A 22,672-nucleotide genomic window follows, 5' to 3' on the forward strand; every position below is an offset into this window, starting at 1 on the left:
GGCTCCAGAGCTGCATGGGTTGCTGACCCCTGCTATATCCCATGGCTACATGGGATTACAATTCCGTTTGGCAAGTACTCTTTATTTTAAAGAATGTCTTAATTTCTCCATCATTCATTTGCTGAAAAGCTAACAAAGCACATACCTTCTTTTGAAGAGCTGGGGACGTGGCTGGCACTTGATCCACAGGAACTGGCAAACGGTCCTGGGTTGTATGTTTCATATGGTTTTACAACAGTCATTGGATTCACAGCGTCTCTGTCGGAGCTCATGAGCCCTTGTTTGAAAAGGAGAGAGGCATGCTTGGTGTGAGGGAGCAGACCTGAATATTTGCCTGAAAGAGATAATCTAGCAGTTTCACTCTCTGTCCGATGTCGAGCAGAGTCCATCTGTTCCAGAGCGAAGAGATTAGGCCGAAGTCTTTTTGCAGGCAGTCCATCAAATCCCATATATCTATTCCCGGCGGATCTGTTACTCAAAAACTCTACTTCTCGGCTAGCTTTGTTCAAAGGGTTCTCCAAAGAGCTGTTGATGTCGCTATTGCCCGTCCCTGACAGAGAGGCCAAAAGTCTTGATTTCCCTTTATCTTGCACTGAAGAGCAACCAGGGCTCTGGTGCATTTCCTGCCTACAGTTATTAATCGGGATGCCGATCATTTGAGGTTTGCATGATTTCAAGTTGCTCGGGGACCAGCTGCTGGCGTTTTGTCCTGAGAGAATGGGCCCTTTGCTCTGTGGGGTGGGGCACTGCCTCGCCTTCTCCACAGGCAAAGATTTTGACTGAGCGAGCGAGGAAGATTTGGTTTTCCTGGAATTAAGAGGCAGGGGCAACACGTCCTTGCCCAAAAGGCAAGGTGGGCAGCCTGTACGCCTGGCTTTATGAGCAGCCCTGTTTCTAATGCTATTTTTAGTCATTGCATTGAGGTTATTAGCAGACTTATGCATCAACCGTTGGTGCATGATGAGAACTTCTGGATACAAAGTCCTGAAAGTACAAAAGGGACAGGTGCTGGTTGCTAAGGAACACCGAGAATGAAGAATTACTGGAGCATCCTGAGAAGAGGCGGTAGATAAATTTAAGGGGTTTTCTTGAACTGTTAATATGCATTTTGAGTTTTCGGTAATGTCACTTAAATCCGCCTTCGTCCTGCCAGCATAAAACACATTTTTTGTTAACTCAGAGTTCTTTTTTGCACTTCTATTAACAAGGCTGTTTGCCTGATGTTCCACTGTGTTTTTTGCACCACGTTTTAAAAAACCTGAAACAGATGCACCGCCACCCTCTTTCAAGCCATCACAGTCTAAGGCTTTGCTCGTGTCCTGAGTTAGATTATTGGGCGCACCGTGAAAAGGGTAAAACTCTTCTCTCTGTTGTTTTACAGGTGGGACTACTCCTTTGGCATCTTTGGCGTCTTCAAGGAGCCTTTTCAGATTTTTGGTTTCTGGAGCATGACCGGCACTTACTGACAAGAAGCCCGTCTCCTGGGAAGGAAATAACCCTTTACTGTCACTCTTCAGATCTGCTGAAGCTTCTGTGTGTTTGTCCTTGTGATGTCTCTCTAAATGGTAGCGCAGGGAGGTTTTCTGTGCTGCTGCATACTCACAGAATTCACATTTGTATGGCTTTTCGCCTGCAAAAATAATGAGCCAAGTCAGAAAGCTTCCTTTCTTTTGATTCACCAGAAAACAGAAATGAATTCTGTCCGTTTTCTTTACTGCAACTAAACATCTTAGAACAAGTAATATTTTGCCAGAATAATGGTTTCATTAATTGCACTAATTGGTATTTGGCTTTGATTTCATTTTTAGAAATTAAAAGGGATGGTTTGCTTAGCGCAGACAGGGAAAGGGTAAGGACAAAGTAATATTGCGTGTGGTGCCTAAAGCCTTTAATTCTTCTTCTGTCTTTATGCTCATGTAGGACTCATTTGTTAGCCTGCCTGAGGCTTTTTCCAACATTGAACTGCAAATCCTTAATATTTACCTTGCTCAGTCTCCTGGAGATACAAGGCATGTTTCAAGACCTTTAGGCCTCCCAACTGCTAATCACAGCAATTTGCAAAGTAATTCATTTATTTGTCGAATTCATAGCCTCATTTTACTCCAGAAGATAAAGTTGGCCTGAACAGTACTCACTCTTTTCTCCACTCCCACCCTCCCCCATATCATCCAACCAGTAAGACAGGTTTGGTTGAAACAAACAAAAAAATTGACTGGTGTGTGTGTGGGGGGGTTGAGAAATATGCCAACATTCTTGGTATCAGAAGTAATGGAAGTCTTTCCTCCCAACACCAGATTAAAATCCTAACAACTGCAGATCAACTGTGGGCTATAAAGTGAGTTTAGCAAATAGCAGGAACCTTAATATTGCTGTTTTAAAATCTCTCTTAGAAAGCAAACTCTCTTATTTGTTTGTTTGTTTGTTTGTTTGTTTGTTTGTATGTATGTATGTATGTATGTATGTATGTATGTATGTATGTATATGGTAAAGGTTTCCCTTGCACATGCATGCTAGTCATTCATGACTCTAAGGGGCAGTGCTCATCTCCTTTTCAAAGCCGAAGAACCAGGGCTGTGCGAAGACGTCTCCGTGGTCATGTGGCCGGCATGACTAAACGCCGAAGGTGCATGGAGCGCCATTACGTTCCCACCAAAAGGTGGTTCCTATTTTTCTACTTGCATTTTTACATGCTTTCGAGATGCTAGGTTGGCAAAAGCTGGAACAAGTAATGAGAGCTCACTCCATTACGCGGCACTAGGGATTCTAACAGCCAACAACGGCTAGCCATTTTTGTCACATTATCCAGAAATCTACACGAACAGTTGTCTGATCTCCTCAATAACTCTAGCAAAGTTTAGCTTTTTTACCGTCTCCTTAGATTTGGTGGTCTCTACTGTCAAGGGAAACTTACCCTATTTTCTCAGCATGCAGCAAACTATTTTTCCAATGAGTGTCAAATTTGAATCACATTTGTTTTTTACTTATTTAAAATGTTCCCCTTTTGATTCTTCACCAAAGGCGTAATCCAAGTTTCCTTTACCTGTATGAGTTCTGAGATGAATATTGAGGTAATAGTTTGAACGAAAAAACTTTCCACAGTAGCTGCATTCTCTAGTAGCTCCAAGATTTTTTACTTTTGATCTTTCCAACCCGTCTTCATTTTTATCTTTAGATGGGGAAAAAAATAAAGAAAAGTAAGCAACACATTTCTGTACATTGTTACAAAAAAGACATATTGTGCAATAATTGGGCAACCTCTGTAATTATTTGTTCATTCGTAGTTATCTTTTTTGAAAATATTCTTTTGTTTTAAACAAAAGTAAGTGAACAGGTTACTGTTAATGTACTTCGTAAAAGGGGAAAATGAACATGTATCTCTATTTATATCTGTATATCCTTATGCCGCAAAATTGTTAAATAAAAAAATTGAATAGGAAAAATAAGACATGATAACAGGATTTGGTTTGTTTTGCAACGATATCTCCCAAGAATACAGTGCTCCTGACCCTCTGGAGTAAAATTAAATTTTACTCTAATTGAGGCCTACTGAATTGATATTTCTGGGAGGGAGGGAAAGAAGAAGGGAGGAAAGAAGGAAGGAAGGAACAGAGGAAGGGAGGGAGGGAGGAAGGAAGAGTTTTTCTCTCTCTCAACACAGTGTCAGTATTTTATTCACATCACTCACAGTATATCTTGTATATCTAATCCACCATCTTCCTCCAACCCTTTAGAACGTCTCAATTCAATGCTATCACACAAAAAGATTCCACCATGGAACAGATTTTAACCATGACAGTGGGATACAAAGGTGTGCAAAAGTTTAGTCATCTATGGTCAAACTGTTTCAAAGGATTGCAGAAAGACCGTAAGATGCACAGCTTCTACAAGGCACATTATTAAAGGTCTTTGTTGAAACACATATGCCAATTATACACAGTTGTTTACATTTTTTTTTTTTAAGAATTATGAATACGCCAAGTTCAAAAGTTTGGAGACTCCCAGTCAGTTCCAACAATCTCTTGCTAGAAAGAGCAGCTTCCAAATCTTTTCTCTGGCTAACTAAGAATCTTTCTATCCCACTTTTTGGATGTTTTCCCCGGTTTTCCTTGCAAGGTTCAAAAATATTCTTAGGTCTCTTTTGCAGGTCTCTTCATCATACAAAAGTCCACAGTGCAAGTAATCCTCAACTTACAACAATTCATTTAGTGACTGTTCAAAGTTAGAATGGCACTGAAAAGTGACTTATGACCATTTTTCACATTTATGACCATTGCTGCATCCCCATGGTCATGGGATCAAAATTCAGATGCTTGGCTATTGACTCATATTTATGACGGTTGCAGTGTCCTAAGGTCATGTGATCCCTTTTGTGATCTTCTGAGAAGCCAAGTCAATGGAGGAGACACATTCACTTAACAACCATGTCACTAATTTAATAACTGAATTGATTCACTTAACAAATGTGGCAAGAAAGGTTGTAAAATGAGTCAAAATTCACTTAAGAAATGTTTCGCTTAGCAACAGAAATTTTGGGCTCATTTGCAGTCGTAAATCGAGGACTATTACATCCAACTCTGGGTCTTGTGAAGTAGTTTTGAGTTTAAAGACTGCAACAGCAAGCAAAAAAACTATTCCCATGCCTTCAATTAGTTCTTTTTCTTTGATACTTATTAAAGATTTATTAATTTCCCCCAATACATCAATTGCTTTTAAAACTAGAAAGCTAAGATTGCAAAGCAAATTTTAATTTTACTATGGAATGATATTTTTTCGTTTTAAAAAATTTCTTTCCATCTGAAATATTTTTAAAGACCCGGATATCCAGATAGTACAACTAGCATTTTATATTATAAATGCCCTCTAGGAAGCAAAAAAGACATTGGTGGGCTGAGAGATTTTCACTCCTACACAGAACCATTGCATTTAAAACAGTTGGGGCATAAAAACAATTGACATCTGGGCACAAGAGACAGATATATTTTTTTTTGCAAATTCTTTTTCTCACATGGACGCACAGGTACGCAACACCTTAAAAAATATGCAGTGGCATTTGGCAGGCAGACTTCAGAAACAACTCAGGGAAGTACAGCCCTTCAACGCAACTGTTAAGTAGTGATTGGATTACTTTTTCAGGTTGCATAGCCGCCCGTCCAGAGAACACAATTTGTGAGTTTACACTCTGCAGGATTTAATCTGAAATGCAGATATCAGGATAACAACAGATAACATATGTACTAGGAAGAATTCTAAGCAGGATGGGATAGATGGATAGCTGTTTTAATTACAAGTGGGAAAATGAAGTTTTGAAGAGCCATTGTTCAAGATGAAGCAAGCACAATGATAAAGTCATTTTTAAAACCATTCCGCAGCCGTTACAAAACATCATGGCAAAACATCTTGTTTAATTTTTATAACTGGCAACCTCACATCTCGCTGCCTTATGTAAATCCTGCATTATTTAAAAGAGAATTAATTCTACTTAATTTTAGGGAAGAATCCTTCTAAACTAGAATGATTTCCCAAGCTGAACACTGGAGACAAGTATTTGTTTCTTCAATTACCCTTACCACATTTTTATTTATCTTATAGTATTTGTGCTTTGTTCTCTACTCTGTGAGCTGCCCGAATCTCAATATAGAATCACCAAATCATCAAATATTGACGAATTAATTAGCATGCATTGCTCAAGGTTTATCACTAGAGGGCAGCAGGCACCGTATTATGCTCATTTGAACTTGTTTCAAGCTGTAACTGCATTGAAGGTTTGATTAACAGAAGTGATTATAGAGGTGAGGCAAGAAAAATAATGGTTGTTTTATAAAAAAGGACCTATGTGGCTATCTCAAAATTTCTGCCAATCTGTCCAAAGTACAAAGCAGGATATACATAGTTTTCGACTTACATTCATTTAGTGACCATTTGAAATTAAAATGGCACTCAAAAAAGTAACGTATGACCATTTTGCACTTATAACCACACTGCGGCATTCCATAGTCATTTGATCAGAATTTGGATAACTGGCATGGATTTAAAACGGTTGCAGAGTCCTGGAGTCATGTTTTTGCAACCTTCTGACAAGCAAAGTCAATGGGGAAGCCAGATTCACTTAACAACTGTGTTACCAACTTAATAAATGTGGCAAGAAAGGTCATAAAACTGAGCAAAAATTTACTTTAAAAATGTCTCAATTAGCAACAGAAAATTCTGGCTCAATTGTGGTTATAAATTGAGGATTACCTGTATTGCTTAACAACGGGATTTATTGGTATCTTTAGGTGAGTAGTCTCACCTGTGATGGGGAAAATAACCCTAAAAGGTCTAGCATTAAAGGAATGAAAATATCCACCTGTCTAATCCTCCATTACACTATATTTTTATACAATTCTACACACCAGTGTCATACCTATATGAAATGTGCTATGCGTTTCAAGATTAGGCAAGCATCTTTCCATTTGGTGTAGATGCAAATTATGCCATGACTTAAAACTAGCGTAAGATGATGGTGTGATAATATTCCTTGGAAAGCAGTTAACAAAACATGCCTCCCTCCAGATTATCTTTGACACAGATACTCTCTTATGCTGGGGTGAAATCCACTTACCTTCACTACAGGTTCGCAAATGTGAGCGCTCTCTCTCACTCTAGTTGCACGCACCACCTCCACGCATGCACAGGAACTTCTGTGCATGCGCAGAGCATAAAAAAATGGACACGATGACATCCGGGCAGGTGGGTGGAGCCTGCTACTGAGTGCCCCTGGGAAGCTAAGTAGAATAGCTGGGGGGGGGGGGAGGATTTGCGCTGTGCCACACGATTTAGATTAGCTAGAAAGCAGGAAAGCTTGCTTTCTAGCTAATATAAATTGCACACCACAGCTGATCGGCGAAGCATTTTTTTACTACTGGTTCGGACGAACCGGTAGCTTCTTTTACTATCGGTTCGGGCGAACCAGTCCGAATCGGTAGCATTTCACCACTGCGCTAAATGAAAAAAATACATTTTTATTGTGAACAGTTCTTAAATTGTCTTACCTGGAGTCTCTATTATCCCATCCTCGGAGCCGTCTTCAGACCCTCCCTCCAGTCGTTCAGCTCCGTTCTCATCCAGGGTCCCAGGGTCGGAAAGGCAGGTTCTCGGCTGCTTCCCTTCCCCACAACCGCTTTCTAGATCATTCTTCCGCTCTTTCTTATTATGGACTCGCGAGTGAAGGACAAGCTGGTGGTACGTCCGAAAGGCTTTGCCACAGTCTGAACAATGGGTAGGCTTGTCTTTGTTCTGGGACAGTTTAGAATCCATATGCAATGAAGGCACTTCGCGGCAACGATATTTATTAAATTTGTCCTGTGGCATGTTTCCAATCCCTGCGTAACTTCCACCTCTGCTTCCCTTGGTCTTTCCGGTGCTTTCAGTCTGGTTTGCTTTGCTCCCGTTCCAAATCTCCCCAAGTTCTTCTTTGTCCGAAGACGAGTCATCGTTGTCCGTGCTTCCCTCTTGACCTGCCTCTTTTGTTTGCCCGTGGCCAATAGCCACTTTACCTTTAGTAGCCAGCTGCCATGCCTGATAGGTACTGAACGGATCCAACTCGGCAATCCATTTCACGGGCTTTTTCTGTTTGCTGTTATTAGAAGTTGAAAGTGGCTTTAGGTTTAAAAACTGCAGAAATTCGTCTCTGGGTGTCGTCCTTTCTTCACCGTCCCCTTCCGAAGGAGAGCCATTGCCGTTGGCTAGAGAATCTTTGGTATGTACTTTGCTGTGCTCGATTAAACTTTCCTTATTCTGAAATAGAAAGCCACACACCATGCAGATTTTATAAGGGGATGTTATGCTTTCTGCCACTTGGTCCTGAACGACCTCATTTATCGTTATGGGGCTCTCGGATCCTTGCAGCGCCTTGCTGCGAGACCCAGGTTTGCTGTTGTGAGTCCTCATGTGATTTTTCAGGAACCAGGGCTCCTTAAATCTCCTTCCACACACACTGCACCAGTAAGTGAAAGAATCCTTGTGCTTCCTCATGTGGGCCTCAACATCAAAAGCCTCATCAAATGTTTGCCCGCAAACCACACAGCTGAAGTCTTGGCTATCCTTTTCATTTACCTCCAGGGATGGCAAATCAATTCTCCCTTGTCCTTTATCAAGATGGCTAACATACTCCGCTTCCACGCACAAAACCGCCGGTTCACAGAGTGTGGGCCTATGCTGGGTCAATACATGCTTACCGAGATCTTCTGGATGCTTGAAAGTCTGCTCACAAAACATGCAGTCTAAAGACACACATCCTTCGCCTTGCATCAAGAACTTATCTTGCAAGTTCTTATAGGAGATTGTGTTGGCTCCTTTCACTGGCATGGTGGCATCATTATTGTCCATTCGTGAACCAACAGTACTGGCTATACTTTCTGGGCCATCCATGTACACCAAAAGAGGCTGAGTTGGCATGTTTCCTTTGGCAGTTTCAAGAAGAAGCATCAAGTTGTTTTCATGCAAGAAATAGAGCCACTTCGGAAACTTCCCAGTTGTTTGATGGCAGATGTTTGAGTCTTGAGGACTCCTTCACGAGAGGGTTGTTGGGTATTCTGCTCATCAGTAGAAGTAGCTAACCTCTGCCAGGAATAAATAATTTCATAAAAATTGTTGCTAGCTCCTGTATGAAAGAGGTGGAATTGCTTATGTTGTTCTGCAGTTTATGTAACTTGCTTTCAGCAAAACCGGTCTGTTCACATCTCCGAGTTTAATACTTAAGAGCTTTTTAAGCTTGAAGAAAATTGCTGTAGTTCAGAATCACCAAAAATGTCACCATCTATGTGAAGAGAATTTGAAAACAAATTGATGTTAGCTTAGGAATAGAAAAGAATCAATAAAATCATTTGAAACAAAAGGACTAATATATTTTTATGATACAAAGTATTCTTTCTTCCACAATGCTTTTATACAGTGCAATTTAGTCAGAAGGCAATTCCTGTGTTCTTTTGACAGTAATATACAATGTATGATTAACAGTTTCCCAACACACTTTTAACAAGCGCTCCAATGTAATCTAAGTTTAAAGATGTGCAATCCAGCTACACATTCAGATTTTACTAAATATTTATCTTTAAAATGATGCAATTATCAAAGGAAGTTACTAATCTCTGCAAGGAAACTGCCTTAGGGAGTTACTGTAGAACATTATCTCCAGCACTCAGTCATAAAGAAGAAACTGCCTCAGTGAAAAAAAACAGGACAATTATTCAGCCATTACATTTGCAGAATCCTAGAAGTCCACATTATTATCCTACAAAAAAAATGTAGGAAATCCCATTTTTTTTTGGAATAATATTCTCTTATTACAAAACCATTTAAGAAGTTATTTTATGCGAGCCTTTCTGTCCCAGAGCACACTGAACCATTTGTAAGGGCTTAAATGTTTCTTTATAAAATAAAATGTGTTAGTTTTTAACAAGTTTAAAAGAAATCTATCTTAAAAAGAAAAGAAAAAAGTATTTCCTCATGACAGTTATCAGCTGCCATTTTGAAATCATGTGGCCACTTCAAATGCCAGCCATTTGGAAAGCTTGTTTATGCCCCTTTGAATACTTCTAAACTAACCCTTAGCTTTAAAACAATTTGTTTTATACAATTAAATATGAATTTGGATGCCAATTAAAAATAGTAACTTGAATATGAAACTTATGTGGGAGATAAACAAGCACAGGGGAAATACTTGATATTTATTGTCTCTCAATAAATAGATCAACTACTGAAACACACATTTACTGCAGGAAAGATGGATAACAGCTAAACAATATGCAATGTATAAATACTCTAAATTAGTGTAACAGCATTTAGCATAATCCTAAATAATTTAGTATAATAAAAGTCATCAACACATGACTTCAAATTTTCAAAAGTTACTTTTTCTTCTTTTTTACTGTCCAGACGCCTTAAGTAAAAAGAGATTTATTTTGGGAAAAAGAATGTTTTTCTAAAGGCTAATAAATCTGATCCAATTACAAGTATTATATGCATCTTTCCTTTGATTTTAATCTACATATCATTTGGCATAAATCAAAATAGGACTACAAAAACAGATGCAAATATTCACATAAAAATATTCATTAGCACACACATATTTCGAAATACCAACCAAGTGAAAAGTATTACTGAATCTGAACCATATTAAATATTCTACTTTGATGTTACCTATTATTTTGGCACAATCAATACATAGATGTAGATAAGAGATATTGACCTATAGATACCCATTCAATACACATGTCACTTAAATCTATTGGTCTCAGGATACCTTCCTACTTTAACAAATTATGGAGGACCCCTTCCCACATTTAAAAATAGAGAAGTTTTGCTTGTATGGGCTTTGTTTTTACCGTATTAAAATTAAAATGGATGCATTCATAGAATATTTATTGAATCCTGTAAAAAGAACAATATTAAATTCATAATTTTCATGAAAAAACTATTGTCAGATTTTTTTTAAAAAAAGTGTGACACTCTTAAGAAACACTGTCCTAAACAATTTAAAGTGGCTTTCGTAGAATGCCAGAATAACACATGTCTCATCTTATATCCCTGAAGGAAAGAAAGATTATACTATGTATTACTTGCTTCTGATCATAATCCACTTTTGCAACATTGTAAATTAGAAGGTACTATTTATTATAAAAGAAGATGGTTTAATAAGTGAATTGCAATATTTGGGCAATTTTCCAAAAAGGAACTACTATTTAGTTCCCCAAATCCATCTTAAGAAGATAGGTTGGTTTACTGAAGTAAATTACCAGCATCAGCTAATGTGGCAGATGAACAAAAGTATCTGCTATCAACATCTTGACCCAGGTATAGCCTTCTCAGATCTTGCCATCTTCCCAATAGGGGAAGATGGCATATTGGAGTTACTGAGACTTGACTCCAAGTCTCAGTAACTCCAATATTGGCTGGAAATTCTAGGAGCTGAAATCCCAAGATCTGGAAAATTCTCAAATACATTTTCCCCTCCTTTTCTATAGCACAGATACATTCTATATCATTCCCTTCTTACCAAAGGTGCTTTTTCAAGAGGCAACTGGACTTTCTGGTTTTTCTCTGAAGACATTTCAAGTTCCACTTCTCATCCAAGAAGCTTCTTCAGCTCTGGCTAGATGGTGGGGAATGGAAGGATTTATACTCTTGGTAGACAGCTGGTCATTTGCATTCTTTTAGAGAGTCCTCAAGGCTAATCTGTGTTATCAGGATCACCTGAGTAGTGCAAATGGATGTAACTGTTGAAAGGACTGTATTGTACAATGGAGATAGGTGATGCCTTATCCCTCCCCCTCAGTTGAGAGGGGGCTGTTCAATAGATACCTCTTTGATCCCTCTTTCAAACTAGTTGTCCTTTCTGTCCAAAATGTGGACTTTGCTGTCCTCAAAAGATCGCCCTTTATCTTTTAAATGCAGATGGACTCTGAATCTTGTCCTGATGGGTTTGTTCTCATATTCCACTTCCCATTATCCAGCCACAGCTGAAGAAGCTTCTTGGATGAGAAGAGAAATGCCTTCAAAGAAAACCAGAAAGTCCAGTTGCCCTTGACAAAGCATCTTTGGGACAACCATGACCTGAATGACTAAGAATTTCCATAAATAGCAGTAGACTTATATACCGCTTCATAGGCCTTTCAGCCCTAAGCGGTTTACAGAGTCAGCATATTGCCCCCAACAATCTGGGTCCTTTTTTACCCACCTCGGAAGGATGGAAGGCTGAGTCAACCCTGAGCCGGTGAGATTTGAACCGCTGAACTGCTGATCTAGCAGTAGCCTGCAGTGCTGCATTTAACCACTGCGCCACCTTGGCTCCTAAACCCTTCTCATCAGAGATAACCAACATTATTTGACCCTTTATTACTTTCAAACCATGAGACCTTTCTTCCAAGGGCCTCAAAGTAGAATTCATTTAATATTCCCACTCTATGCCATCATTTTACCTTTAATAGTAGTACATAGTACAAATACAAACTGATACAAAATTGTTGAGTCAACCTTAAAGCTGATGTAAGATAGTTTGGTTTCTCTATACCTAATCCTTAGAGATGCACAGTAGTTTGATTCATTTAAATTTATATTCAATTAGAACAGTGTATGAACCCAGCCTTTTATCACTTGTAAACCAGTTTATTATGTACTGCAGTACAAACTATTAACCAACTATGGTTTATTCAATAACATCATGGTAAAAGCAGTTATGTAAATACAGTAAAGAGACCTGATCCTTTGATCACTAGACTAATTCTTCAACAATCTGCATTATCAACAGCATTGTCTGTTAAATATTAGGAATCTATTATATTTTGAGGTCTACAATTTTCTTAGCTCTGTTTGTGTGTGTGTGTGTGTTACACAATTAGAAATTTTTGTGACAGACAGGTTAATGGGTACTGTGACGGTTTAAAGTTATTCTTCTGCAATCCAAAATAATCCTACCAAATGTATAAATCACATCACGAAATTTGAGTGGATTGAAATTTAAAGCTTCTAATTACTACTGAATTAGCAGCCAAAGTACTCAATGTGTATTTTATTCTAATATACAATTTCACTACAGCCCTTTACAAATAAATAGCCCAGATTTTCCAAATGCAGTACAAGTAAACTTCAGGAAGTTTAGGAAGTATGTATTATGTGGGGTTGTTTTTCCCCCCCAAAATCAATGTAACATTAAGCCCCTTAAAAATCACATCAAGGCTTTCATAATAAATATCATCTCAATCTTAAGACTGAAACATTTTAACAAGGACAGATGATAATTATATTAAAAAGGCATATTTGTAAAGTCCAAAAAATAAGTAGCCTTAGTGCCTCTCACACACACTTCTCACAAATCGTTTAGAAGCAGGAGCTAAGCTTTTTATGTAGAGGTAAAAACAGTATATTAAATCAGAATAGAGCTGGAAGGGACCTTGGAGGTCTTCCAATCCAACCCTCTGCTCAAGCAGGAGATCCTATCCCAGTGATGGCGAATCTTTTCGGCACTAAAAGCCCAAACTGGAATGCATGCACATCTGCGTGCTGGGCCACCTGGTCTTCGGGTTTCCGGTGCACATGCCGGTCTTCGTGCGCAGACCAGCTAGCCGGTGTGCATACATGCCCTGGAAACCAGAAGAGCAGCTGGCGATGGCGCACATGCCCACAGAGAGCGCTCTGTGCGCCACCTATGCCACATGTGCCATCATGGCCCTATACCATTTCAGACACATGACTGTCCAGTCTCTTCTTAAAAATCTCAAGTGATGAAGCACCCACAACTTCTGAAAGCAAGCTTTATCACAGACTATATTGACAACTGAGACTATGCTGTAATTCAGTATATTTTTGCACTTTCAGGAGTCAACTTTGTATTTAGAACATTTATATTCTATGATCTGCATGAGTTCAGCAGATTTTTAAAATATGCGTAATATATTTTAGTGCTCAGAGAAATAAAGATAGTGCAGTCTCTCTCAGCCATAGCAGCCATCAATCTCTCTTCCGAAAGGGCAAGCAAATTACACGTCTTTTTAAAAATACAACGGCCATAATAATTTTGGGAGGCTTTCTTTTTAAAAAGAAAAGCTGAGATTTTCAAGAAGCTGAATTATATGTTCAATACTTTTCAGAACGATGGCACATATCCATGTACATCACCCTAAAGTGACAAACATGCTGGGGGGTCAATTTAACTCCAATATGTAATGGACAGTGGAAACAGGGTGGAAGGTAGCAGGGAAAAAGAATGGAGAAAACCCACTTTTTTTCTGAGCTAGACTTTTAGATTATGTGAAACTGTGCAGTTATGTGCTTTTTTTAATGGCATGACTTTAAAACTACCACATTATGTGCTCCCTTTTTTTTTAAGAAAACCGTGTAACTGTTCTGATCAGGGTGGATAAAAATTGATGGGTTTTTTTAAATGATTTTTTTTATTTAATCGGATTTTTTTAAATTACATTTATTTTAATAAAATGCTTTTGGAGTAAAAATCTATCTAAAGAGTTTTCTATTTAAAATACATTAGTAATTTAGTTTATTCAGCATGAAATGGAACTTAGCATGAGGCTATATATTCTGCAATATTAGTACTGTTGGTGAGTCAACAGCAGGCCAGAGTAGGAGCTGCTGCGGGACAGAGATAACAGTTGCTCTTTTAAAATTACAATTTAAATCAAGTTGATTTAAATCAAGCCTTTTTACTAGTGATTTGAATCGTGATTTAAATCGACTTAATTTAAATCAAATCCACTCTGTCTGACAACTAAGAAAATACATTCATTCTACGTTAAATAACATTTAATCGCAGAGATAGGCAATCTGATTCTCTGCAGAAATTTTGGACTTCAACCCCCTATCAGCCTCCATCAACAGAGATAACGACAGGCAATTGTGGAAGTGATACTGGGGGGAAAATATGCAGGGGAATGGATTGCTTAAACCTGATTAATAGTTATTTTCCTATAATAGTTATATAATAATTATATATATATATATATATATATATATATATATATATATATATATATATATATATATATATATATATATATATATATATATATATATATATATATATATATATATATATATATATATATATATTCCTCATTTCTGTATGTAAGTTCCCCTCCCACATATGTGCTAGCCATTCTTGACTCTATGGGGCAGTCTCCGTGGTCATGTGGCCAGCATGACTAAACGCTAAAGGTACATGGAACACTGTTTCCTTCCCACCAAAGGTGCTTCCTATATTTCTACTTGCATTTTTACATGCTTTCGAACTGCTAGGTTGGCAGAAGCTGGGACAAATAATGGGAGCTCACCCTGTTACGCGGCACTACAGATTCGAACCACCAAACTGCCAACCTTTCAATCTACAAACTCAGTGTCTTAGCCACCGAGTCACCGCGTCCTTAGGGATAAACTACTCAAGGTTAAATTTGTGAATGGCCATATATATTCTCTTTTTAAAAATATAAAGTTGATTCTCTGCTGCTGAGTTTTGGAAAGCTGAGGATCACAACCTTAAATGCTTAAATCGTCAAAAAAAATTCATATACTATACAAACCTATCAGTTTAGGTTTTAGATATAAATTGTATTTTTAGGTAAAATGCTTACTAAGCATTGGAGATCTCGGAGTAATTTATCCAAATAAGAAGAAGCCAGGCTGAGAAAGCCAGTGTTTCTGAAACCCAAAATTACACTGATCCTTTTAAATTGTGGGGCTGCATTTCAACAGCCGAGTGAGACATCACATAAATATGGAGCTGGGATGAGAACCTAAGTTTAATTCTTTTGGTTTTACTTTATTAGTGAACAACCCAAAACAGATTTGTGAGCAATAAGTCTATTTTTACATTCTTTACAAATTTATGTATGCTAAAGATTCTCCTTTATAGTTTTCTTTAAATAACTGTTCCCTCTGCTTCCAATTTGGTTTGCCTTTGGATTTTTATATTTATCCTGCATAACTTCAAATAAAACAATCACCAACTATGATAAAAGGCATTTTATAAGATACTACTGAAAAATATCAGTCTAACAAGGAAGGCAATAGTAACTTCTGTTTTTTGCATTTCAGCTGATCAGGTCAATGGCAGGCCAAAGTACAGCAAGATTTTACCATTTCTTTTCAGTTTCCTAATCTACCTAAAGTCATGTTTCTTTCAAGTTAATCTCAATTACTGTTATTTGCAAATAAAACATTGAATCTTTTGAAGTGGAGATTTATTACTCTCACTTTCCTACCTAGAATGATATTTTATGCTACAATATAGTTTCATCCTAGAAACTATTCACATCAGGCACTTAAAATTGTTTTTTCTTGTATTTCTATGACATATTTTCATCTATTTATTTGGTAAAATTTTGAAAAGAGGAAGTGTGTGTGTGTGTGTATATAAACAGAATGCCTTATAAAATTCAGTTTTGTCAAACTGAATCCCGTTGGATATTGAAGATTGAAAATAATTAGATTTATTCTTCACAGTTCTATAAATGAGAACTGTTTTGATACAAAAAGCTACTTTACACATTTTGAAAATATGAAGAGCCTGGCAATTTCAACTATAAAAACACTAGAAGGCCACCTAGTTTACAATTTCATTTAGTATAATCTAATTTCAGAGTTGCAGGATATACAATATTTTAAAAGGAACAGGAATAATTTCTGAACGTTCCATCCTTCTGTACAGAACAAACTATTTCCATTGTTTAATTTTGACCTTACAGCCCTTTCTAAGATTTGACCTGGCACTGCAATATCTCAAACTTCCCAACTGAAACTTGAGACACAGAAATATTTGCTTTAGACTGCAAACAATATGAAAATGGGTGGTGGTGAACCTGTGGCTCTCTAGTTATTGCTGAACTACAATTCCCAGCATTCCTCAGCGATGACCATGCTAGTTGGGACTGATGTGCATATTCAGCAATATCTATGGGGCGACAGGCAACTGACATAATGCAAAGGGCTGCTTTGCTCTTCATGGTATCTTTTTAAGCAATGCTCAAGCATCTCCAGAACGCATTCTGGATGCTAATTCAGAAAGTCATTCTAAGGGGCTTTGACTAGATATTCAACCTTCCTCTAAAGATGAAGAGACACCAACATACTCATAGAAACTAACTTCTTTGTTTAAAGACAAACAAGAAATTTCTTTTCTTTCTTCCTTTTGCCCTAGTATTTATTAGGAGCTTTCCCTTGCTTTTCATCATACCAACAACTAACAACGCAACTAATGAGAAAAAATCCTCAAAAATAACATCCTTGTGTCTTCTAGAAAGAAAGGAGGCTTAGAAGTGGAGTGCGAGTTTACACATGAGTCACACACCAGTTTTGCACTCACAATGGCCTTTTGAAGAGCCAAAAGTGTGAACAGCATTCTATACCTCATTAATGGCTAATCTTCAGTCCACAATTGACGAACTATCTTGTATTTTGATCCCAGAATGTACGGTGGAACATTTGCACATCATTTGTTCATCTTATAAAAATACCTATTTTGCATTTAACTCTATCTTCCCTCAGAAAAACAGCCAGTGATACCACAGTGATGTAAATATTTTAAGCCTCCATTAAAAAAGAAAGAAAACAGAAGTAAATACAACATTGATATTGATGTCGATATATTTAATTTCTATTGTATAGATACTATAGATTAATGTACTTCAGAGTTTAGTTACTAAAACAAAGTTCTAACAGCAACTATGTATTCCTTCCAAAAATCTAACCTAAATGTATTATTATAATGTGGTTCCTTGTTTATGTCCTAGTGTGGTTTGCAAACCCACCCATTATGGTTTACGGTATGTGACTAAGCCACTATGACCTGTTTAGCAAACCATGTTTAAAACACTCAGCTTATCATTTATACATAAAACAGGCCAATCTTTTCTTTTAGTTCATTACAAAAACTGGTACCATGCCACTAAGAAAGCACACCAGATTTTCTGTCCATAGCATTTTATTCAAATTTGAGATTCTATCAAATTAGACACCTCGTCCTAATTCCTTTACTTGGAATTTTAGCCCCATTAGATTTCTGTATGTAAGTAACAATACCTAAAAATATTTGCAAAAAAAAATCTTTAAAGAACACCACTGACATAACTTTCAAGCTGTTTCAGTTGCATTTTGATTTTTTCAAATAATTATTTTTAGTAACATATGTAGAACAAATTGTCCTATGTAGCTATTATTAAAAACAATGCTTTCTTTTTATAATATAAATATAAGTATATTGTTTTCATAATCTAATGTCAGATAGCATGTATGCCTATATAATTAAAATATTAAAGGTAAAAGTTCCCCTCAAACATATGTGCTAGTTGTTCCTGACTCTATAAGGCACTGCTCATCTTCGTTTCAAATGCAAAGAACCAGCACTGTCTGAAGACATCTCCGTGGTCATGTGGCTGGCATGACTAAACACCTAAGGAGCATGGGACAGTGTTATCTTCCCACCAAAAGTGGTCCCTATTTTTCTACTTGCATTTTTTACGTGGTTTCGAACTGCTAGGTTGGCAGAAGTTGGAACAAGTAACGGGAGCGCACTCCATCACGTGGTGCTAGGGATTCGAACTGCCAAACTTTCTGATCGACAAGCTCAGTGTCTTAGTCAGTGAGCCACTATGTAAAATCATAAAATGATTTCCTTTTATAATATATAGTATATTGCTTCCATAATCTAATGTCAGATAGAATTTATGTCCATGTATATATAATTAAAATATTAAGTATATATTAATACAAAATAGTTAAAATAATTGTAATAAGACTATATATTTTCTCCCACTTTATTTGATTTTTGTTCCATCTTTATTACTTTATAAGTCACTGAAGGCAGTGTACATAACAGCTTTCCTCCTCATATTTTCCCCACAACAACCCTGAGAGGTGGGTTGGGCTGAGAGGGTAATAGTTCCAAAACCACCCCAAAACACAGCTGATTTCTAGGCCTATACCAAAGGGGCTCTAGTTGGGTGAATTGCTGTTCACTTTTTAGTTGTAATCTATTCTTTCTGTAGTGCTTATTTTGAAATTGCTCAATTTCCATAAATTCATAATGGTAGTGTCAATATGCCATATATATTTTAAAAGGTTAACATTTAATCAGTCAAAAATATTGGACAGGTAGAATTCCAATGAGGTAATTTTTAAGTCTTATATTTCTTTCTCAAAAGTTGCATAGCTCATTCTAGCTTCAGAACAATTTGCAGAAAAACTAGTCTTATGACTAAGCTACAATATAAATTTACCACTATAAGCACGATATTTAAAATCAATGTGAGCCACATACTACTGAGAAAAATGGGTATACAAGTTTATAATATTTGTACCAAGTTCTCAAAAGGATGTGAAACAACTGTCATTCTTGATTAATTCTGTCCTCGTACTTTTACTAATTTGATACTTCTAATAAGGAACCAGTCCTCTTCGTTTCAATCAAGTTCAAATTACAGTTGATGATACATTTTTTTTCCAAAAACTATTTTTAAACAGGAGCTTTCTTTGAATATTCAGAAAATTTTCCATTCAGACTTCACTATGAATTGGTCACCTTTTGTTCTCAAATTAGATATATTTAAATATTGTAACTATATTGTTATTCTTGAACAACATATACATGTATGTATGTATGTATAGATAGATGATAGATAGATGATAGATAGATAGATAGATAGATAGATAGATAGATAGATAGATAGATAGATAGATAGATAAATATATATAGATATATAGATAGACACACACACACACACATATATTTTGGTCCCATGGTTTACAATATCCTCCCTTTCCTACCCTCAAAGGATATAATCTTATCTCTGCCAACAGATGCATCAGACAATGTGTGCTCAAGTTGAAAGTTTACAACAAATACACTAATTTTGTAGAGGTGTCACAAATGAGTCCCATGCGGAATACTTGACTCATACAAATGAATACAATCACATGCATAATCTCATCCACCAATATCAAATTCTTATAGGACAGCCTACATAGTGAGTATTTTTGCAACTGTTGTAAAAGTAGCCTGATATATTTAGGGACCTGTAACTGGGAAGAAAATTCCCAAATCCTACTAAATCTGAGCTACTGATATCTCTGGATATTATTGCTTTTCCCTTCTACGTGGTTCATATACATCAGTCACTTGCAAATACCTGCCACCAGAGGTGGTATTCAGCCGGTTTAGACCAGTTTGTCCAAACTGGTAGTGGAAATCGAGGGTGGGCCTGTCCACCCGCCCCGGCTCCATGCCGTCCAATTTAAGCACGTTTTCAAGCTGTGCACATGCGTGCAAGCAGCGCGCCCAATCAAAGTGCATGCATGGAAGCCAGAGTGCATGCATGGACGCATGCACACTCACATTTGTGAACTGGTAGGGAAAGTAAGTGAATACCAGCCCTGCCTGCCACAGAATAGTTAGTATATATTTATGGCCCCAACAAACATTCAAAAGAAATCTAAAATTACAATAAAATGTATCCCAAAGTTAGGAGAACATAAACATTGGAAGTTCTTCATGGTGGAAGGTTTACTAGCTCTGATCAAAATACTAAAATGCACTTTAAGTAGCAGAGAATGTTCCAGAATACACCTGGTGATCCTGTCATGAGGCAGAAGCAACTTCCTTTTTGCCATTTTTTAAATATTTGCCTTTGATATATAGATTAGTTTTCCACAATGTCTGTGAAGACATGAAAGACACACTGTTTATCTATTTCAACTCAAAGATAAGAGATTTTAGTAGCCTGATTAGAAGAATACCCATTTAAATTTGTTTCAAATTTATCACTTGGCAATACTGATATACAAAATGGAAGGAGGAAAAGAAGAAATGGAATGAAGACAGATTCAAATTTTGAATGCTGAGTCATATGCCCAACTATATTCTGACTTTTAAAAAAAACTTGGTAATTTTGAGTTCAAATTCTTCTGAAACTTCAATGGTAAATCAACTTAATGTATAATCTAATTTAATGATCATCCATTTGGATTGCAACTAAAAAAAGTTTAAATACATACAAAGGATTTGTATTAAAATACTCAAGTCAATTTTCTTTTTTGTAACTTATACTATGCAGATCTTAGTATCCTAAAGATTTTAGGATATCCAGAAGCTGGCAATTTCAATCATTTTCCAAAGTGTGCATAGTAATGCAACAGGACAGCCTGTATTTATTCTGCAACTATTTAGCTAATAATGAGTTATGTGCTAGGATCTTATCTTAGGTAAAAGAGAGGTAAATGATAGACAGACATGTCCATTAAGTTGGATATATAAATTAAAATAAATGCAGCTAGGAAAAACTAGGATAAGCAATACTGTAGTATTGAATATAATAGCCAATATACATATTCAGATGGATTAAATTAATGATTTTCAAGATGAAACTTGAAATAGCATATCCGAAGTGTGAATGTTAGGCCAAATCTAAGCCTGTGAAATACAAGCTTATCAGCTAAAAGGTTTTGGATTTTTCCTACATTAGAATTTCCCTAAGCAGTGCATTCCTTTGAATGATAAGCCCCCAAATTTAATTATCAATTAATTCATTCAAATATATCATACAGCTCTCTCTGATTTAAACTAGATCTGGCAGACAACAGAATAGTTTTACTAAAAGTCAAAAAGGAAATTTGTTGTTGGAATTAGGATATCAAATTCAGGAAATGCATCACCTGTTTTATATGTTTTTAAAGTTGCCTGAATATATTAGCTGATATTTTTAAACTTGGTAAATCTTTTATTTAAAAAAAAATCTCAAGAGATTTACTTAAAAACTAGTCAAGCCAAAAACCACAGCTAATCATATGGAACAAAGCTCCGCTCAAAAGCTGGTAGGAATTTCTACAATAAGAGAATCCAAAATCCATGCGTAGTGATATGGCTACATAGTCCAACTTTTAAAGTGAAGAAACCTAAAATTGTAGATTCACAAATAAAAAATTCTTCCCAACAGAATTCATCCTCTGAATGAAAATATAGCTTGCATTGATATCTGCAGTTTGAGTTAAGAGTTCCACGAAATTTTCATCCATTATCTAAGTAAATACTAAAGCTATAGCTAAAATTTCATGTAGATTAAATGACATTTCAAGTGACTCCAGTTCACCCAAGCATACAACAGAGCAATAGTACATATTTTTGAGGAAATAATCTACTTTAAGTTTTTTCTCTCTCTACCTTGCAGAATACTTATATGCCCCATTTGAATGCCAAATATTTTCTTTTAAACAGTGTAATTACAGTCATCTGGGTTTAAGTAGTATATAAAATATACTTCATTAAGCAATCAAGAACACAATATTTTCAATTATCCTTGAAAACAAGGTTAAAAGGCAATTTCCCCTGTTTTCCTTCACTTTTATAGCTGCTGTAAATCCAAATATATTTAAACAGTTCTTTCCAAATAGTGTTCTCTAGAGGTATGGACTTCATCTCCCATAATCCTTAAGTGAGATTAAGGCTGCATTTGAGGATCATGTGAAAATATATTGCAATCACTTTGGTTGTGTTCCAAACCTTTTCTAGCTCCCTTCATGACACCTACACAACATACATATTCAACAAAAAAAGCAAAGTCATAAAAGGACTCATTTGCATTTGAAAGTCGATAGTTCAGCATAACATAACAATTCATGAGTCTTACATATCTAGGGTTAGGGAGAAGCAATAAAGCAGTTGTTGGCTGATATCCAACTCCTCTCCTAAATTAGGTTGTATGAGCAATAATCTCTGGAACAAAATTCCATTTTTTTAATAGACGGCAATCCCATGCTGATTTTTTTAGTGCTAATTTTTATGCCTACACCTCATTATTCACTAACTACTAGAACAGTTTATTTAAAATCAAACTATAAAAATAATTCTATAATAGCACTATATAGTGCTTGAGATAAAGTTTCAATGTGGCATAGGAGACCCAAGTTATATTCCAACTTCAACCATAGATCATTGGTTGATTTTGGCTTAGTCACTCTTTTTCAGCTGAGTCCACTTCACAGCATTGTTGTTGTGAGGAATATTATGTACACCATTTTGTGCTTCTGAACAAAAAAGTAGGTTATTCATCTCATGTATAAATAAAAGACAATTATTCCAAACTTACAACATATTCAGTAGTATTAATTGCTATAGAAGAGTGTTGCATTAATAGGC

General features: G+C 36.5%; 1 protein-coding gene across 1 annotated transcript in view; it reads right to left on the reverse strand.

The window, feature by feature from the left end:
- Positions 1 to 22,672, reverse strand: part of ZNF217 (zinc finger protein 217) — a 35,227-nt gene that overhangs the window by 7,557 nt on the left and 4,998 nt on the right. The window contains exons 2-4 of the mRNA XM_014066621.2: positions 7,032 to 8,797; positions 3,041 to 3,166; positions 146 to 1,630 (exon numbers count right to left, since the gene is read on the reverse strand). Of these exons, the coding sequence (XP_013922096.2) occupies positions 146 to 1,630; positions 3,041 to 3,166; positions 7,032 to 8,466 (3,046 nt within the window). The 5' untranslated portion in view covers positions 8,467 to 8,797. The remainder of the gene's footprint in view (positions 1 to 145; positions 1,631 to 3,040; positions 3,167 to 7,031; positions 8,798 to 22,672) is intronic.

The sequence above is a fragment of the Thamnophis sirtalis genome, unplaced genomic scaffold (assembly GCF_051295495.1).
Source record: "Thamnophis sirtalis isolate CommonGarterSnake01/CBP01778 unplaced genomic scaffold, rThaSir2_p1.2 scaffold_7, whole genome shotgun sequence".
NCBI classification, from domain to species: domain Eukaryota; kingdom Metazoa; phylum Chordata; class Lepidosauria; order Squamata; family Natricidae; genus Thamnophis; species Thamnophis sirtalis.